At 37.2% G+C, this 20,415-nt stretch overlaps 2 protein-coding genes across 2 annotated transcripts in view; both read right to left on the reverse strand.

Annotated features, from left to right (window-relative positions):
- The window catches only part of LOC127850929 (mitogen-activated protein kinase kinase kinase 4-like), a 54,734-nt gene extending 44,800 nt beyond the window's left edge, over positions 1-9,934 (reverse strand). Inside the window, exon 1 of the mRNA XM_052384332.1 lies at positions 9,814-9,934. Coding sequence (XP_052240292.1) covers positions 9,814-9,884 — 71 coding nt within the window. The 5' untranslated portion in view covers positions 9,885-9,934. The remainder of the gene's footprint in view (positions 1-9,813) is intronic.
- A 3,317-nt stretch (positions 9,935-13,251) lies between these two features.
- LOC127851310 (uncharacterized) lies at positions 13,252-20,158 on the reverse strand. The gene is made up of 6 exons (XM_052385011.1): positions 20,047-20,158; positions 19,511-19,562; positions 18,893-19,256; positions 17,858-18,759; positions 17,665-17,706; positions 13,252-13,395 (listed from the first exon to the last, which is right to left on the reverse strand). Exon 4 carries the CDS (start codon positions 18,749-18,751, stop codon positions 18,008-18,010), a length of 744 nt encoding a protein of 247 aa, XP_052240971.1. The 5' UTR covers positions 18,752-18,759; positions 18,893-19,256; positions 19,511-19,562; positions 20,047-20,158; the 3' UTR covers positions 13,252-13,395; positions 17,665-17,706; positions 17,858-18,007.
- Positions 20,159-20,415: the final 257 nt, after the last annotated feature.

The raw sequence follows: 20,415 nt of genomic DNA on the forward strand, positions 1-20,415 counted from the left end.
ATCGTTAGTAAGTTATTTGTTATTCATGTCGAGTAGTTTTAGGTAGCTCTGATATAAAGTCTGTAGTCTTAGTTATTTTATAGTTAACATATAATTGAATTTAACCTAATTTAGCACTGTGCACGTAACAACCAATCATACACTTTCCCTCCTTTATTCAGTTGTTTGCTGAAGGTTGCTTCAGTTTGCCATTCAATCTTTGATTGAAACATTATATTATTTGTGTAGGACATTTTATATTCCTGCAGGTAACTTATTTGAATCTTTTATTTATTTTATCTGTCAATTGTTTGTATTGTTATTTAAGACATCTGACGGTTACGGTTGTGTTTATTAGTTATTTATTGAAATAACTTATTGCGAGTAATATTCACACCGCCATGCAACGCTAGTCATTATTAATGTGTATTTCATTTGAATGCATACATATATTATCTTGATTATATACCTAATTGCATGTATTAATTGTTTCTATTTCAGATACCTTTATCGATCTATTAAAACTTTAAACCTCGATTGATTTGATAGTTTGTCGTCGAATCCAAAGTACACAAATTGGGCGTAGCTAGGCCGGCAACAATGTGGCGCCCAACGTGGGGCACAGAAAATCGCTGACAAGTGGGAAGATGTGCCATATGTGGTAATTGACCAGCCAAATACTGAAATTCCCGTGTATGACGTCAAGAAGGATCAACCTCACTCCAAACGTATACGTCGTGTCCACAGAAACTTGTTTCTGCCATTGGGAATAACGGAGCAACATCAAAATCAAGAACAAAAAGCTCCGAGTATATATATGTTATACCGCAACGACGGACACAATCATGTGACAACTATGACGACGGTAGTGTACCCATACGTCGCTCGAACCGCCAACGTAAAGCGCCGAACTTCTACGTTGCGGGTTCGTGTTATAGATGAACGGTAAAGACTAACCAAGATTGATTCGATAGATTGTCGTCGAACCCAAAGTACGCAAATTGCGCGTAGCTTGGCCGGCAACAATGTGTTTGTTTTTTTGTTTTTTTTTGTTGTTGTTTTTTTCGAGGTTTAAAGTTTTAATAGATCGATAAAGGTATCTGAAATAGAAACAATTAATACATGCAATTAGGTATATAATCAAGATAATATATGTATGCATTCAAATGAAATACACATTAATAATGACTAGCGTTGCATGGCGGTGTGAATATTACTCGCAATAAGTTATTTTAATAAATAACTAATAAACACAACCGTAACCGTCAGATGTCTTAAATAACAATACAAACAATTGAAAGATAAAATAAATAAAAGTTTCAAATAAGTTACCTGCAGGAATATAAAATGTCCTACACAAATAATATAATGTTTCAATCAAAGATTGAATGGCTGTCTGAAGCAACCTTCAGCAAACAACTGAATAAAGGAGGGAAAGTGTATGATTGGTTGTTACGTGCACGTGCTAAATTAGGTTAAATTCAACTATATGTTAACTATAAAATAACTAAGACTACAGACTTTATATCAGAGCTACCTAAAACTACTAGACATGAATAACAAATAACTAACTAACGATAAATATGAATTTATACCCTGTGACATAAGCAAAAACCTGGCCGCAAAACGAAAACTTTGTTAATTATGGTAATTTAATAACAAGTGACTCTTTTGCATTGTCATCGTTAGTGTTGATTTCCGAACGCAATGTGCTGACTGATTTTCAACCTGTTGATAGCAGGAGTTCTTCAGAAGAAGATGAAACGCCTCCTAATAAAATGGTGCCTGATGTGACTAAAGAGTTTGTGTGAGCTTTTTATGTTGTCATGATTGTGTTTGTGGTATTTGTGATTAACGATGCTGAACTTATTCATGTTGTTTTAAATCCCAATTTTTTTCACAATTTCTTGGGAAATTCTGTCAATTTCTGTCAAAAAACACTGGATCACTCGACATATAGACATGGTTTGTTAATTAGGGAGCAATAAAGGGATTAGCGATGGCAAGGCTTTTTTTTCAGCTATTTGGGAAGATAGCCCATGGCTTTGAAATTGGAAATTTTATTGGCGTTTTCAAGAAATTGGAAAAATAAATTTGGATTTAAACTACATGAATTAGTTCAGCATCTTTAATCACAAACACCACCATGATCAACAGTTTTCCACACAATAAGCTCAAACAAAGTCTGCAGTCACGATTTTATTAGGAGGCGCTTCATTTTCTTCTTCTTTAGGGCTTTGCTGAGGAATCTTTTCACACAATATTTTGAATTGCGCAACATCTTTGTTTTCCATTCAGCCAAATCACAAAACACTTTAATTTCATTGCAAATATAATAAGTGCCTGAACAACACGGAGAATATGGTGCACACATATAATGCGGACATTATCCAAATCGAGGTATAGTCTAAAACCCGTACAAGACTGGATCGGACCACGCTTTGTTAAAAGCGAAAAAGCAGATGTCATTAGCATTTTTTTCCAATTGGGATTTTTTAAGGAAATTTTGGGAAAAATGTATCCTCCGTACTCCTATTACCGGTGTACCCGAATTACCGGTGATGTTTGTAAATACGCTACTACGACACAGCACGCGCATTTTTATTACAACTTCCGTCGGAGACTGTTTACTATTTTTGCCGGTAGCTGTCAAAACGAAAAACCCTCTAAATAATGTCTTTTCTACGGGTAAGTAGGAATTAAAACACAAATGCCCATGTATTTTTTCATTATTTGCACACACAATCTGGTTGATCATTCAGTTTTCTCATGAAAACTATCGTTTTGAAAAGTCTGTCTGCAAATTTTTACATAGTAGACAACAGGTGCGCGTTTCCATAACCCTGATGTACATATCTCCTCTTTGCATTACTGAGTGAAACTTCTCAATTGTCATGTAGACAAAGGAAAGGGCGGGAAAATCACTGGTCAAGCCTGACTGAACAATTACATAAAGTGGACCTATGATAATCACATGCTTGACTGACTTCAACTCTTAGACTGGCCACAAGATCACTGCTTAATAAGTAAACCATTTAAATACCATGAGTTAAAGGGAAAATATTAACATTAAAACAGAACAAATGAACAGAATACTTGAAATGAATGTTTAAACCCTGTTACATCATTCATACTAAATGTCATTTATTGTTTGAAAACTGATCACAACATGTTTTAAACTTTGTTGTTTGTTTGTATATATTCGACAGTACAGAAGTTTAGTTTAGTAAACTGTGATTTTCTGAAAATGTCTTTAGTCTGAGTGAAAACTAAGTCATCACGGGTAATAGAAGTAAACAGTAGAAACCCAAATGGCGGACAGTGACCTACTTCTATGATGGATTAAAATGAGTTTTCGTTAATATATACAGTTAATTTTTTGCCCAAAATTACCGCTGATATTCGGCTGCTTCCCAATTGCAAAAATTGAAGTTTTTTCCCCCAAAATAGACATAAATTTACCAAAAAATGACTGAATTTTCCCAATAAAGCCAATAAGATTACAATGTCATTTAGCGATAATTTCGTAGATCGAGTACGTATCGAGCTGTCAAGTCGTCGCCGAACGACAACTGACTTACGTATTGTTAGCGAATGTAGCTGAATAAAATTTATGTTGCTATCTACGCATCTCTCTATATATTGCGAACGATACCGACAATAGTCAATGTGTCCCGATTGAGAACGCCTGTTTTTACACACATCCAAGATGGCGGCAAGCAGACCAGAAATTTGCGATGAGCAGCGAAAATGATAAATTACATTCAAACTAACAACGAATAGCATATGGTTATTAAGGAATAATTAAATGCGTGTGTCAATTAACGCAAAATACTACGTTTGAGATTTAAAAACAACAAATATTTTATTATATATGAGAAATCAGTACAATGAATGTGCGTCACGGAAACCAGTGTTGGAAAATTGGAGTTCAGTCTACTCACAAATTTAAAGCATTTAAGATGAGAATTGTTCGAAAATGAAAGAGACAAACATGATTTGATTATATGTTAGTGGATCTGTGTTAAATTAGATTCATATGCTTATTCTGCTTTTATGTTTGTCACGCTGTACAGTTTACTGAAAACGCATTGAACTGAGGATGTAAAGTGCAAGATATTGAAAGGTTAACAAATTAAATATATTATTTTAACTCCATTTGATACATCATAAGCACAGCAAGAACACTAAAGCGTGTTTGCTAATATTTCTTAATGTTTTCACCATATGATATTTAATTTTTTTAAATGCTGAATTAAACTAATACTCTTAGGAGGCTGTGATTAAATGGTGTATTTAAAAATCTATAGAGTATTGCAAGTTTAATATGCATGTGGAAGGATATTAACTTAAAGTTGTCTTCATTGTAAGAAGACATTAAAGCAGCACTTTATAATATAAAAATGATATCTGTCAAACATGCACTTAACAATTTTAATTCTGTTCTTATAATCATATTTACAATGCTTAATGTTTCCCAATTTCATGGTTTATCGCGCGATTTTTCCCAATCCAAATGGCACAGGCTGTAACAAAAAAAAATCACTAATATATGGTAGGTTTCGTGTTAACTTGAGGAGAAATGAATTATTCTGATTATTATATGATTTTTTTTTACGGAAGTTGCATTTAATATTATTTATTTACAAATGCATGCTTACGCACAGGTAATACGGGTGCCCAGGATATACTTTTTGCGATTGGGAATATAGCTAGGTTGCAATAATCCAACTCCCAGCTATTGACCCTCCGTGTCTGGGAGTTGCAACTGGTTTCGCCATTTACCATAGCAAAATCGCCACCTGTAATCCCTGGCGGGGATTTATTGGTAAAATTAGCAACATAAACTATTTTCTGGCATGAATTAACACAAATAGATCGTCAATATATCTATAATGAGCAAATTAAGATAACTTACATGATGTGGTGTGCTCGCAGAAGAAAGATTTTAATCAAAGTTTCAAACACATCAAGCGTAAATGTAAATGTCAACTTGTTTGCATATCAACCAGTTTTTATTAACCAAAAGAAAAATTCAAGGAACGCACGCGGTGTGTTTACAACAACATGTACCAATAAACGGTTTACCTATGCTTTTCTCCGAACTTACAATTTATGTTTTTAAGAAAGGTTATTTTCAAATATTAAATATTTGTTTTAAATGGACAGAAATTTTATATATAATTTGTTCAAATTTTAATTAATTCTTATGTTAATTGTATATGAATAGCGCTCAGACAACAGACATTAGGAAGAAACAAAAGGAACGATGTCCCTTAGATCTGCCGTAAGGGAATTATAACACAACAGCATCTACAGCAGCAACATTTATTAGCTCTAAAGATTACAATTGCTTTTAGCCATAAACAAAATAGAAAATAACAACAGTGTAGTGCATGGATTATAAGAATTATGAAAACTAGGAATTGATAGAAGCAACAAAAAGTAATCACTGATAAGTAACATAAGTTGTATGACTCTCAATTGATAATGACTTATTCATCAGATACTTTAATAAGGTAAGACATAAATTAAGAATTCACTTCTTAGTAACATAAGACTTATCACTTTAATATTGATATTGAGTGTAATTAATTGACTTCTGAGATAGACATTATTATACATTATAACATAAAAAAAAACGTGAAGAAAAACGTTTCGGAGTCATTTTCGTACGTGGTGGATTTTTAAAAATTTGTGGGAGAAGGGTACGTCTGCGCTTTTGCCATGAAACAATTGGGCACTCAACCATTAGATGACGATGTCACAATGTCACAGGAAGAGTTTGGCCAACTGTCAAAAAAAATCGTCCAAGGAATTTGGTCTCCTGTTGACATTTGACGACAACAACGCTGTCCAAAATGTATGCCTTTGCAAAACGAGTAAGTATTGTTGAGTGTTAATGACTTTATATAAACAAAATGATTTTTTAAATTGTAGTTTCTTGTTGCAAATAACGTATCATGGCCGAAAACAATGTTTGATTTTTTTTTATTTAATGGCCTTATGACCTATTTTCAAATGTTAACCTTTACATTTGATCATGCGTTTTAGAAAAATGTATATCTTACTGGTCACATATCATAAATATCTACTAGAAAATAATATGTGGTAGTGGTACATATCAGTAAGAAATGTCAAAGAAAGAAAAATGTACTTCTTAATACGGTTCAATTGGGACTTATCCCTTTAACTGCCAATATGTGTGTAGTATAAGACATCTTAACACCTAAAATCAGAATATGTACTTAATTAATTATCATAATTTCTCAGGCATCAATAAAGTGAGGGAGGACGAGCCGATGGCACAGTGTGAAAACGAGGCCTGCCCCAACCGGTTCTTCCACCTAAGGTGTGTAGGCCTCACAGATGACTCCCTGCCTGAAACATGGTTCTGCTCAGCGGCATGCAGGCAGCAAGGTGATGAGAGCACGCATTGCGTCTGCAAAAAGAAACGCACCGACATCCCGATGGTGGAATGCTGCAATATCCTCTTCCAGAGGGTATCAAGTTTCATATGGACTGTGTGAAGCTACACAGCCTACCCACTGAAGCAGAGCTTTGGTTCTGCTGCAGTAGCTGCAAGACGACAGGAGTTGTCAGAAGCCAGACCCGAGACATGAGTTACCGCCACAGCAAGGCCTTACTTTTCCAAATACTCAGTGACATGATCCGCCATGACGCTGTTAAAGAGAACGATGGTCCCGGCATGCTGATGTATTAGAAGTGCGACTTGCCGTGGCTGTATGCAAATCACCACCCCAAGTATGTCATCCTGGGACATCGTTTGATTGCAGGTCAGTATATGCTGAGATACGATGGGATAAATTGTAATGTTTAAAAATGCTTATGTTAAAATAAATCTGTTCGTGGTTGTTTTTTTTTTTTTAATTAACTAACAGTCACAGAAGTTTGAACATGCTCTGTTTCAGCTGTCAACGGCTGGCTACCACACAGATTAGCCAACGATTTGACTTGGAATCGGACAGTTAATTTACATGTTGGACGCGGGAAGAATCTCGAAGCCGACTTAGTAAACGAATTCTTGAACAGAGAATTTAAAGGTAGGTTCTGCGTTTTTTCTGTTGTTGTTTATTCAACTTTATACTAAGACTCAGTAAATAGTGCTACGGTTTAAAAATTTTATTTTCCAAGTTCCAATGTTCAAGTGGGTTCAATATACATGTACATACCAGACGCTCGTGTCTACTACTTTCAGTTCAATATTTGTGTTATATATGTGTTTTCAGAAAGTCTGAAGTCAGTCGGTTCGAGGGCGACATCGGCAACCCTTGCTCGTCACGGAGCATTCGCTGGCGGCCTAGGTAGATTGGTCGATTACCACTTTTCTACCATGGTGCACACAGCGACCGAGAAACCGCCAGCCAGGAAAGAGGTCAGGCGAGACGAGGACATGAAGATGCTCGTTAACATCTTAATGAAAGAGCGTCTCTGTGAGGACCTTGGGCCAAGGTGCCACCAAGGCATGAGCAAACTTAAGGACGTTGTAATGAAAAAAATCCCGTACTTAGAAAAAATTAAACTTTTATCAGAACGTTTAGATAGGAGGACATCGGTCGTAATACCATAGTGAAGCGTTCGACGTATACCATATGGTGTAATTGCAAGTCTCAATTAATTCTCCTCCTAGATTGATCATACACAATTCAGGTATTTCAATACATGCATATACCAAAACACTCATATGGTAAACAAATGAACACATGCAATACCGCCTTTCAACTTTATGTACGTCTTCAATGCGGACTCGAAATATAAAATGATTTAATTAAACAATAGTAAATTATGCTCGATTTGTTATTGTCGGCTCAGATACTACTTCAAGTACCCGGTGTAATTAAAAAATATACTGCAAAGTATGTGGGGTACAGAAAATATATACCGGTTTTAAAAGGTATTCCGGAGTATGACCGGGTGCGTATTTTCCGTATCCGGGGTACATTGTAGAATACTTCTGAGTACTCGGGGTACTTTTAAGTAGTACCTGAGCCGACAATGACCAATTGAGCGCAAATTATGTGTGGTGTCCCTCGATCGTGGTTAGGCTTTCGCTTTCAATAAGCACGATCACACACAGGGAAATATATGTAAATTTATCAGCTGTATGTGTGTATATGGTACCCCAGGTACTTTAAAGTTTACTACATTGTTCCCAGTGTACGGAAAATATACTAAAAGAACCCCGTCGTATTGCCGGGTGCCTTTTAACGTATTATTCGTACCCGGGGAACATTTAGTTTACCTAAGGGTACATGGGGTACTCTAAAGTAGTTCCTGAGCCGACAGTGACCAATTGATTATGCGTGGTGTCCCTGGATTGTGCTTAGGTTTTCGCTTTCTGTAAATCTTTTAGCTGTATAGGTTTATATTTCATTATAACAATACATATTCATTTCTTTGTTCTTTCTTGTTTTGTTTGTTTAGTTTATATTATGGTGTTTCTTTTTTTTCCATTTCTTTATACTTTGTGTGTGTGTGTGTATGTCTGCAATATTTTCTAAGTATACATGTATATTAAATAATCTAGCCTAATAGCCGAAAACAAATATGGAATATGTCCAATAAATATTTTAATTGGTGCAGAAAGTGTTTCATAGCATTTCAACCCTCATTCACTTAGTAAAATAGTAAAAGTTACACCAACACCACATTGTATCTTTATTTTAATAACAACTTGTTTACAATGCAAACATACGCCCGATATTATTCAACTTACTAACGGAACATGCCACTTATCCGATCACAGCGAAATTACAGTCATAAGAATGTGTCCTAATTCAAACTACAATGTTATACACAATACAATTTCAACTGCTACCATAAGACCAGATCGTCAGATACCACTGTGAAAACAATTTGTGCAGTGTAACCTTTGCTCTAATCGACAATAACAACTTCCGCCATAAACGATTTGATATCAATTTTATGTTTTGAGCATTTCTCAACAAAGTAGACGCAAATTGATGTCGATTGTAACAGGTATTGTGTTTGTAACAATGTATTAGGTTGATTTAACTCGATTTTATGGACATATGTGTGACATTATTTTTTTACATTGATTTTAATTTTACCAAGAAGAACTATGAGCTGTACGTATGTACTCATAAAAGCTCAGAGCATTCAAGAAGAACTAGGAATATAGCCAAATTTCAGCTATAAAATTGGGCCAAAAAAAGCCCTGGATGGTCATTTAAGCCAAAAGGAGCTTGAATAGAGAATTTTATTTTGACATTATAGAACATATGTAGTTTTGTAGGAATGTCAGGACAAATTGTGTCACATCGGGACACTGGGACAAACACCCAGAAGCAGAGACTGTCCCACCAAGATCAAGGTCTGGTATGTATGAATTAAGTAATATACTACACACTGTTATAAAATCAATTCACTTAATTGCAGTGGAGCAGCTTAAGAACAACATGGATTTTTTGTCACCTGTTTTTGCAAATTGAAAGATTTTATGGCCACTTTTCTTTAACTTATGCATTTTGCACCACTAATGCAAGAGGCAGTGGAGCCCAGTGTACCAAAATAAATACAATCTCAGCTTAAGTTTATAAACTGAACATTTGAAAAATTAAAAAAAGGTTAAGTTCTTGTTGCAATCCGTTTTTTTATTCTACATTTAATTATCAACCATTTCTGCAGCATACCCCACCTACTTTATTTCACACAGTCACAGAACGATTGTTTGCAAACAAACCCTTCAATTGTGATGAAAATTGCGTTAGTGACAACAATGCAAAACATAGATGAACAATTGCAAACGACTTATTTGGTTCTCGACTGGCGTTAAGCGCCGTAGATACTTACGCAACATCTGATAGTGGGTCATAATTCTCGTCCAGAGATGGATCGGCCATCTCCTTACCTCCGTCAGCCATGTTTGTCCCAGGAAAGTCACGTGTCAGTAGGTTACAAGCAACTAAAAACAATCTGGTTTACCTATTGGGCCACACGCAGATCTGCAAGCTAATCGTCCTCATGGACGTGGTCACTTCTATTCGTGCAAAGGCCCAATTTGTTGCACCGGGTAGACGCTGGCAGTGGGTAAACCGTGTGTCCGCTATAAGGGCTAAATTCCGTTCGTCTCAAGGGCTAATCCTTCAATCAGAGTCTTGACGATCCTCGTGGATCAACCGAGTTGTAGCACCCGTCAGGCTTCTTGGTTATCAGTAAATTCCCAGCACTATTCTTAGAGTAAACACTACCACTTGACGTAATTGTAGTGAGCGGACGCGTGGATGTAGCAATTTTGACAGATTAAATGTTTTCGTATGCAATGTAAAAAACAGACGCCGGAATTGAAACTCAATTCTGTGAAGTCTCTGACATTCTACTTTTGAAAGTTTGTGCTTTCTGTAAAGAACAGTACAATCAATGAGAGCACTTAATTTCTGTTCTTGTGTCAGGTATGTGTATTAGATACACATACCTGTCTTGTGTGTACGAATGCCATAAACCTGGGAATAATACTTCGATCTCACTCTCGATGTCTCGGAGGATAGGATCTCGTACCGCAACCAAGCCCGAACATTCTAGGACCATGTGTTTCTCAGGAGACTCGTAGCACACTCTGCATGTGTCATCGACGTTGTTGTTACTAAAAGATGCTCGATCACTCTGTAGAAAGTACTTGCCACACATAAACTTGAGTTTGAGTACTTGCCGGTTCGCGTCATATGTAGACGACGCCTGTTGTTGTAGAAGATGATGTGGTTTTCCTGGCTTTAACATGTTCATGGTACTATTTTGCAAAGTTTTCTTTGTTTTTGAATCAGCAATTGCCTGGTGAAACCATATATTGTCTATTGTCCTATTAACTGTTCTCCTCCAGTGGTCCTTCTCTGTTGAAGACTCGAGCAAATCTCCTAGATCGCCAAGTTCGTACACCCAGAATAACAAATCTCCTAGATCGCCAAGTTCGTACACCCAGAATAACAAATCTCCTAGATCGCCAAGTTCGTACACCCAGAATAACTAACGGATGTATACAAACCAACTATAGCACTCTTGTTGCCAATTACAGTAAACTGTCTAACAGCTATACGACGTTTCACTGCACTTTCACTTTGCAGACACACCTTTTTATACATGATTAAAGCCCTCTTGTGTATCTGGATGTTTACTGGAAGGAGACCACTCTTTGAGTAGATTGCAATGTCAGGTGTACTACTAGGTAGCACAAGTAGTTACTTGAGTATTCGTTTTTGAAAGGTTTCGATTTTATCTATTTGTGTCTTATTAGGTAAGATAACTTCTAGTCCATATAACAGAATGGGAATGATATGCATTTTCAAAATATGTAGAATTGATAGGACGTCCAAACCACCAGCACCATAGACTCCTGACGACATAAAGCTATATACTGTTCTTCTTGCCTTTTGAATATTGTTATCAACATTTTGTTCCGCTGTAGAACTGATAGTGTGAGATCGTTTCAAACCTAGATGAGTACTGGTATTAGTGTTTGTAATTTTATTTCCATTTATTTCAAAATCCTCTTTGACTATTTTCTTTCTTGAACTGGTAACCACTTTTAGAGCTTCAGTCTTTTTGGGCTGCAAAATATATCTTTCATGGTTGGCAAATGTTTCGACCATACTTATAAGAGCTGATGTTTCTCCTGTTTATCAGAATTCAACGTAACATCGTCTGCACATGCACTAGTGTTACACCTGACATCACCTATAACTTATCCTTCTTCCGCCATCTCTAAACGTTTCAGCAGAGGATTGATGTAAATCTTGTATAGGTCAGTACTGGTGATCCCTCCTTGCCTTACACCTTGTAGAACCTCAAGGGGTCTGATCTTGAATTTGCCCATTTAACAATACTATACCTATTTGACTGCTTATTAATACTGTTAAAATTGTCCAATAGGTATCATTAACGCCAGAGTGGTATAACCTGCGTAGTAGATGATGATGATCCATTACATCGAAAGCCGCATTTGCATCGAGAAACACAAGATCAATGTCCTCACCTTTATCTTTATAATCACGGGAAACCTCCTCGACTATCAACGCTGCTCGAAGTGGACAGGTTTTGGCAGTGAACTCCCGTTGGAAAGCACTCAGGTCTTTTTCAAGAGTTGGAAAAAGTCGTTGTTTCAGAATCATTTCAAGAATCTTTTCTATAACAGGTAGCACAGTAATACCTCAGAATAGGTTTGTTATTCATATTTTATTGTTAAATCTATAACGAACGAAACACAGCAGATGTTTTCTATCTTAACTTATGGTGAATGTTGTGCACTGAATCTGGGCAAATATTCCGATGGTATAAAGCCGGTAGATAATTATAATTATTAAATAACGTCACCAGCAGTTATTAATACTACTATATCTCAATTTTCATCGTGAGGAAATATCTGATTTCATTTCATTTAGAAATTTTATAAACTTGTGAATGCTAAGGGTAAAATGTTACTTACGAAGTGTCAAATCATAGCACCCTTAACACATTTCTTACCAACTTCGTGATAAAAATGTCAAAGGGGCAAAATCGATGCAAAGGCGAGTTCTGAAACTCAGTGGGTATGGTATACATGCGTTGCAATGAGGGAAAGCGTTTACTACAACAGTGAATTATTCAACGTAGTCCCGAATTAGTTGACGGTAGCCGTGCATACAACACTGTCACTAAGTTTATCCCAGTCCAATACAGACGAGTGTTTAAAATGCTCAGTTATACACATGAACGTTTTTAAGTTTAGTATTGTTAGTCACTTGGTTGCAATATTGTCTTTTTTCTTGCTTTCAAATGGCCCGTCATTGAACTATCGAGCAGCAGTTCCACTGAAACTCAATTATTTGTAACGATAAACATTGTTCAAAGGATGTTTACAATGGTGGGCATTGTATACGTAACAAATCAAATAAAGACTCGTTCATAAACGCATACAATGTCCATTTGGCTTATAGTTTTGCAGAGCATGTCAAGAATAAGTAAGATGGTCTTGTAGTAAAATATATTTTACTTCCGATATTGTCGACTGGAAATGCCTTTTATAGAAATGAATTTGTTCGGATGAAGCATCCATCAATGTAGAATTTGTAATTTCGTCTTGCACGTATATAGTGAATCCGTTTTCATATGAGTTAGCACCATAATATAACATTTCAATTGCATATTTTTTTTACCGGTCCCGTTAAGCCGAAATGCAGTTTGAACTGTATGTCCGAAAAACATAATTGTGTGCAATTGTGCTGACATACACTCAACTGATGACCACAAATAGGATGTTGGTTGAGTTATATTTGCTTCTATTTATTCATTACAATCAAAACATGTTGATTCATATAAAGGTAGAGCGACGATCAGTCCCCGTGTCTGTTGACGATCAGCGTCTTCTGCCATAACCCATGTGCGACATGAACTGCTGAACGCCCGCTGAGAATAAGAGAAGCCACACGTACGTTAGACTGTAAAATAAACTTGGTACAGATTTAATGCGAATGGATTGTACTTGGTTATCTCAATAAATCGAAAGTAACACTAGGCACCGCCAACTGATGCTAAGTCATTCGACCAAATTATGGAATATTATACATCCAACAACACCATTGAAAGCCTGGAAAAGTTATAACGACATTTACAGTTTATCATAAATAATTGTCCAATTAGTTTTATCAAAACGAGGAAATACGAATTACAAAGTTGCCCTGACATGTAAGAGATAGTGATAAAAAATTGAATACGCGTTCTTCGCTTGTTTTCTTTTAGAAATCGATCTCAAATGATCTCGAGAGGTTTAGAAATAAGCTGATCCTTGATACCTTAGAGTGTCATAGAGGACGACAGTCAACGTAGTTTGTTTGTGTTAATTAAACAATCAATTAATACAGAACAAAAATAAAAAAGTAAGACTTTGGTGGTGTGTATGTTCATCTACCGGAATACTAGTTCATGTGCACACACGCTGTCCCACTTAACCCTTTGCATGCTGTGAAATTTGTCGTCTGCTAAAATGTTGTCTGCTGAATTTCTAAAATAAGCATTTTCTTCGATTTGTTTCAAAGAATACAATCGGAATAGCAAACAGCTTGGATCCTGATAAGACGCCACGTTCTGTGGCGTCTCATCTAGATCCAAACTGTTTGCAAAGGCCTTCAAAGTTCGGTTCCAGCACTATAAGAGTTAAACTATCATGCCACTCCACGTGTACAAAGACATATTTCAAACAGTTTTAAGTTTGTCTTAGATATGATCTTTGACCTTGAATATTGACCTTGTACCTGGTTTAAGCGTGCGACACTCCATCTCAAAACGCTTTTAATATCTGCACATTTATTTTGAGATCGATCCATTTATGGATAAAGTTATGTTGCGAAAAATATGGATTGATTACTTAAATGACCTTTAACGTTGCATGGTAACAGTTAACTAAAGGCATGTTTCTTTCATGCGACATTTCGCACCGAATCTGCCCTGATATTGAATCGTCTATTCGTGTTGTTCACATTTATGATCCAGATAAACAATTTGCCGTATCTTACATTTAACGTTTAACATTGAACTATGATCTTGTAATGTTTTATCATATTAATCAAGTTATGTTTACATCAATTCATGCTGGAAGAAGGTATTCACCTATCAAAGTAATAAGGATTGATTTCTTATAGAATACTTTTACAGTGAAATGTCGCCTTAGGACGGTGGCATAGAGGTGACATTCACTTCTCTTTTTTTCGGCGTAAGCTGTATTAAGCCAGCTTTTCACCTTAGCCTGACCTTTGTAAGTGTCCAATAAAATTCCAATAAAATTTCCCGCGGCTAGGTACGAATGAATACACTTCATTTATTCCATTGGCTGATTTGAGTATACCACCAGAACATTGGAAACATATCCGCGTCTTTGTAACACTGTTTTACTGTATGAAACAATTTTATCTCGAATGAAAAGGCTTAATAGATAGAACAGTTTTACACTCAATTCTCGACATCAATACAGTTTGTGCGTACACCTTTTATTTTCAGAGTATTACCAGCGCAAGAGCGTTTATACTTAAAAGGCTATGTTCTCATATTTAGTACTTACTTCCTTATTCCTGTCAACATGTTAACATGTAAAAGTATAAAGAGCAATGGAAGCGAGGCCTCACTTTAAAGCATTGCATTTCAACCCGCGAGGTATATCGGGTCAATTCGCGGACATTCAGAGTTTATATACAGGTCATCACCGGAGTTGGCGGCCAGTAAAATAATCGTTATATAATAAAGACGCTATCCGTGAACTAGGTGACCTGGAATTTTCTTTAGACCAGAAATATGTTAAATGAAGATATTCAGCAATATAATTATGGTATGTAAAAAATAGATTCTTAATGTGTTTTCAACAATACAATGATAAATATTATTGTTGATAAATTTAACAATAATTATTCGTCCATATTGCCTAATGTACTAAAGTGATATTATGAGCATGTAACAGTTTATAGGTGTCTATCGCAACCGTTGATTATTTTTGATGTTTCTACTTCATATACACTTATATTAATTAATGCAGCATCATCATACTAAAACAATATACCAGAAAGAGAAAAATAATGCATTTGAATATCAACCGTACTTTCGTTTGACAACTGATCATGCGTTTACGAGTTGAACCTAAATTTAGTTTTAGTGCAGATTTGTTCATACGACACAAAGACACGAAATTGTTTTACGGATCATTTCAGCTTACAGGACTGGGTGGGTCACGTAAGAATATCGAATATAAAATATATTTTTATAAACAACTGGTAGCAAGGTGAGTTGCAGATAATTAATCAGTAACCACATTTTAACTAACTATTTTGACCTGTTAATTCTTTTCAGCTCAATTCAACAGTGCAAAATGCCCATAATATCACTTTAAGCATTAGCACGATGATAATTGATACTGTTAATAATCGAATCAAATAGCAATGCCCGACAAACCACTAAAACAGGTTTGTTCAAAGAACGCGCCTATAAATACGGATACTTCTCGTGTGGCCGGTTGACTCATATGTTTACATTTCACTTCCATACTTCTTTTGGTTTTCTGTTTTGTATCTATAGGTTTATGACCAGCAATATGTTATAATGTAAAATAAGCCGCGAAAACTCCCCGTAACATCCCGTACTGCGTGTGATGCAGCTAAGAACTGCACAGAAAAAGACATTCGCTATACTTGATCTCATTCATTAAACTATTTACGCCGTATATCTTTTTTAAAGATATGTCTTGTTTAAATTGCTCTCCTCTTTTTTCTATCTCGTGACCACGAGTTAGCTATGTCGTGGCCACGAGATGGAAAAAAGAGGAGTGCAAAACTTAATAAAAGCGGCGTGCAATTAAAAAAAGAGCGGTGCAGTAAATAAAGACAGAGTGCATTAAACAAAAGAGGAGAGAATTTTCGCTATCTCGAGATCCCGAGTTAGTCAGCCAATAAAATTTTGCGTAACATGTGTAAATATTCTGTACGCAAATATATAGCTGGTCAAAGCAGGCAATGGCTCTGATATAACCAATACGTACCACTATTAGTACTACTATTACTACTACTACTTCTGCTGCTGTTGTTGTTGCTGCTGTTACTACTACTACTACTACTACTACTACTACTACTACTACTACTACTACTACTACTACTACTACTACTACTACTACTACTACTTCCACTACTACTACTACTACTTCTACTACTACTACTACTACTGTAGTAGTTAGTAGTAGTAGTAGTAGTAGTAGTAGTAGCTGCAGCAACAACAACAGCAGCAGTAGTAATAGTAGTAATAGAAGCCTTGCTTTTGGGGTGTTTCATTGGCTGATTAATTTGAGGGAACAAGATAGTATTTGATTGGCTGACTAACTCGTGGCCCCGAGTTAGATAAGTCGGGATCTCGAGATCTCGAAATTATCTCCTCTTTTGTTTAATGCACCCTTCCTTTATTTACTGCACCGCTCTTTTTTAATTGCTCTCCTCTTTTATTTAGTTTTGCACTAGTCTTTTTTCTATCTCGTGGCCACGACATAGCTATCTCGAGATCCCGACTTAGCTAACTCGTGGCCACGAGATAGAAAAAAGAGGAGTGCAATTTAAAAAAAAAGAGGAGTGAATGTCACCTCGAGATATCGAGATCCCGACTTAGCTAACTCGTGGCCACGAGATAGGAAAAGAGGAGTGCAATTTAAAAAAAGAGGAGTGAATGTCACCTCTATGCCACCGTACCTTAGTGAATGCGCCTGGTAACTTCTTGCGGCGATCCTTCATATCATGCTTATCACTTTTTTAAATCAGCCATGCTTGGACAATATCAGAAAGATATGATCTGAAAATTGAATATGTGACCACTTCCTTGAAATTAAAGGCTTTGCTCGACACCACGTGACATTTTTCTAATCACTTATGGTAAGTAATGCTGGACCAAGTTATGCTACGGACGAAACGGTCTGACTAATTTATTATATTTATACTGTAATCTAGGTGCATTGTTCTTGGTCACGTAGAACCGCCGAGTACACATCTGCGTTTTTTAAAATATACATGTGCTTAACGAAGTTCTGCTTCAGATCGATATTCTGCCCGCTGGCTTGCCAGGCTACTTGGACAATACCGTAATGCAACCCATTTTAACTCTTCTGTAGCGTATGAAACGTTGTCATTGGTTGGGATGTGACATGTTTAATCGTACCTTGCTGGAAGAATGTGGCGGGGTTGTAACCGGTACCAGATTCTGGAAACATACACACATATTTAACTGATTGATAACTGGAAAAAGAATTGACATAATTATACTTTTAGGAATTTCAAACAGTATATATACTAGCATACGAATTACAATGTTGCCCTGACATAATATATATATTGCAAAGCCAAAGTCTTACGTCCGCCGGTCGGCAGGTTGCTCATCATTTGACCAGGGTTGAACAAATTTGGCTTCCAACTTCCGGCGCCTGTTCCTGTAAAGTCTGTTGAGGAAGAACTTCCGCCTCCCCCGGAGTTACCAACAGCTGCCGCTTCCTGATCCACTAGAGCTACTTCCGCCACCACTTTCCGGTTCCTCCTGAGCTACTTCCGCTGCCGGTACCGCCTAAGCTACTTCCACTGCCACTTCCTGTTCCAGATGAGCTGCTTCCGCTGCCGCTTCCTGATCCAACTGAGCTACTTCCGCTGCCACTTCCTGTTCCGCCTGAAGTACTTCCGGTTCCGCCTGAGCTACTTCCGCTGCCGCTTCCTGATCCACCTGAACTGCTTCCGCTGACGCTTCCTGATCCACTTGGGTTATTACCACTGCCGCTGCCACTTAAGTCCCCTCCGCTTCCCGAGCCCCCATTTGATGAACTGCCTGAACCAGCCGCACCTCCAACATTCGCGCTTCCAGACACTTTGCCGTCACCTCCGAAATTCATAGTTCCACCAACATTAAGAGGCCCAGCGCTTACTCCGCCAGAAACGGATCCTGACATCTGTCCTTTGTTGTCGATGTCCAGGTGACCACTGAGTGAAGCAGGCCCAGCACTTACGCTTCCATCAACGCCACCACTTACTTTACCGCTGTTGTCAACATTAACGTTGCCACCAATATGACCTGCTGATCCCAATTGGAGATTTGCTTTGGCCTCTGCATCAACCTTACCGTCCTGGTCAACGTTGACCTGTGCTGATCCATGAAGAGGTCCGGCATCTATGTGCGCTCCCACGCCAGTTTTAACACCACCAGGTCCCGCTGTCACGTGAAGGTCAATACCTCCAGCGGAACCGAGACCTACTCCAAGCATAGCCCCGCCTGAAAAAAATGGAGAACTCACGTGGAAACAATGAAGTATATAAGTTCTGTAGTTAGTGTTTAAATGTCTAAAGGTTTTGTACATTTAATTGCACGATCTGCAATGTAAATTCCAAACAACCAATTAAATTACCCGATACGCTGCCATTTTTTGCGACTCCGACGTTCCCTCCAACTTCTATACCGTCCAAGTTTACTTTACCGCCAACATCCACCGACGTTCCGTCTTTGCCCACGTCAACTTTAGCGTTTGCGTCGACAGCACCTGCGTGTACCTCCGCGTCAACTTTGCCATTTACGCCGTCCGGACTGACGCTAACGCCTGTATTGACGTGACCGAGCGGACCTGCATCTAATTTGACCCCTGCGCTGACACCATCTTTTCCGACGTCTAAGATTGACACCGGCTACACCTGCACTTACGCCATCTTTACCGATATCCAAATGACCAAGCGGGCCAGCATCAATCAGGAAACGTTTCTGCGATGTTTTAGAATCTAAAAACACGTGAAGAGTAAACAATCAGGACACGTTTCTCCGATGTTTTAGAATCTAACAACATGTAAAGGTTAAACAACAGCTTGCAAACATTAAAACAAGTTGTTATTTACATTCGTATGTGCAGTGCTTTAGTATGGCAACCAATTTTATATAACCAAGCTTATTTAAATGATTCATCTTTTGAAAGAAAGAACATAATTGTACTATAACATAAAATACGTTAAACAAATGCATGGTGACTCGAACTTACCAAGACATGTATCGTGCGGGAAGGTTTTGATCTTCGAGACGTGCAATGCTGTCTGTTGTATATGAAATTATAAATACAAAGAATATGATTATATATAATGTGCAGGAAAAATCCTGAAATTCGCATCAATGGATAATGAATGCTAAACGATTGGCAGTTTTTTGTTAGTAGAAAATATGATAAAATGTATAAAAAAATATACAGAGTTTAAAGTATTACTGATTTTTTTTTCAACAATTTATGTACAATTGTGTACATGTGTATAATTATTTACTGTCGATATTCTACTATCTATCAACATACAGCTCGGCCATGTCCCATGTAAATGAACTCCTGTCCATGAAGAATACCCACAATAAACCCACAAGAATGATCTGAAACGAGCAGATGTAAACAGATCGTATCAACTTTTAAAAACGTCAATCCTTTTTTGTGTAAGTACTATGAAAAAATATCGATATTGTATTCATTTCATAGTTTCGTCCAACATAAAAAATAACGACAATATTTTTTTATATTAGAGTCTGACAACCAACCTGTACACAGGCACAGTTCTATGTTTGAAGGTCGGCCCAGTGCAATCCCAACAAGACCCAGTAAAAGCAGACACGCGCCTCTGGCCATGACAATAGGTAGAAACGGAATGCCAGATAGGCGATGATGACAGTAAGTTCGCATACACCGTCGTGCATTATCAGTATTTGATAAGAAGCTGTAGTGCTTCCTTTTTAGTATATCTCGTGTAATTAAGTGAGCCATCGTGCTTGAATGTAAACAGGTTGTTGTTTGCCGCGTCAGGCCAGTGGGGATTTATTTTGGCTTGTCCATTGTTTTTGTTAAGTTGCATAATATTTATTCTTGTCAGTCTTGAACTATAAATGTACGCGGGCATGTTGACAGATTTT

This window comes from Dreissena polymorpha, chromosome 11, assembly GCF_020536995.1.
Source record: "Dreissena polymorpha isolate Duluth1 chromosome 11, UMN_Dpol_1.0, whole genome shotgun sequence".
Taxonomy (NCBI): Eukaryota; Metazoa; Mollusca; class Bivalvia; order Myida; family Dreissenidae; genus Dreissena; species Dreissena polymorpha.

Bases quoted from the DNA above. Each gene is read 5' to 3' on its own strand.
- LOC127851310 (XM_052385011.1), bottom strand. From the start codon at position 18,751: ATGCTTGGAGTAGGTCTCGGTTCCGCTGGAGGTATTGACCTTCACGTG.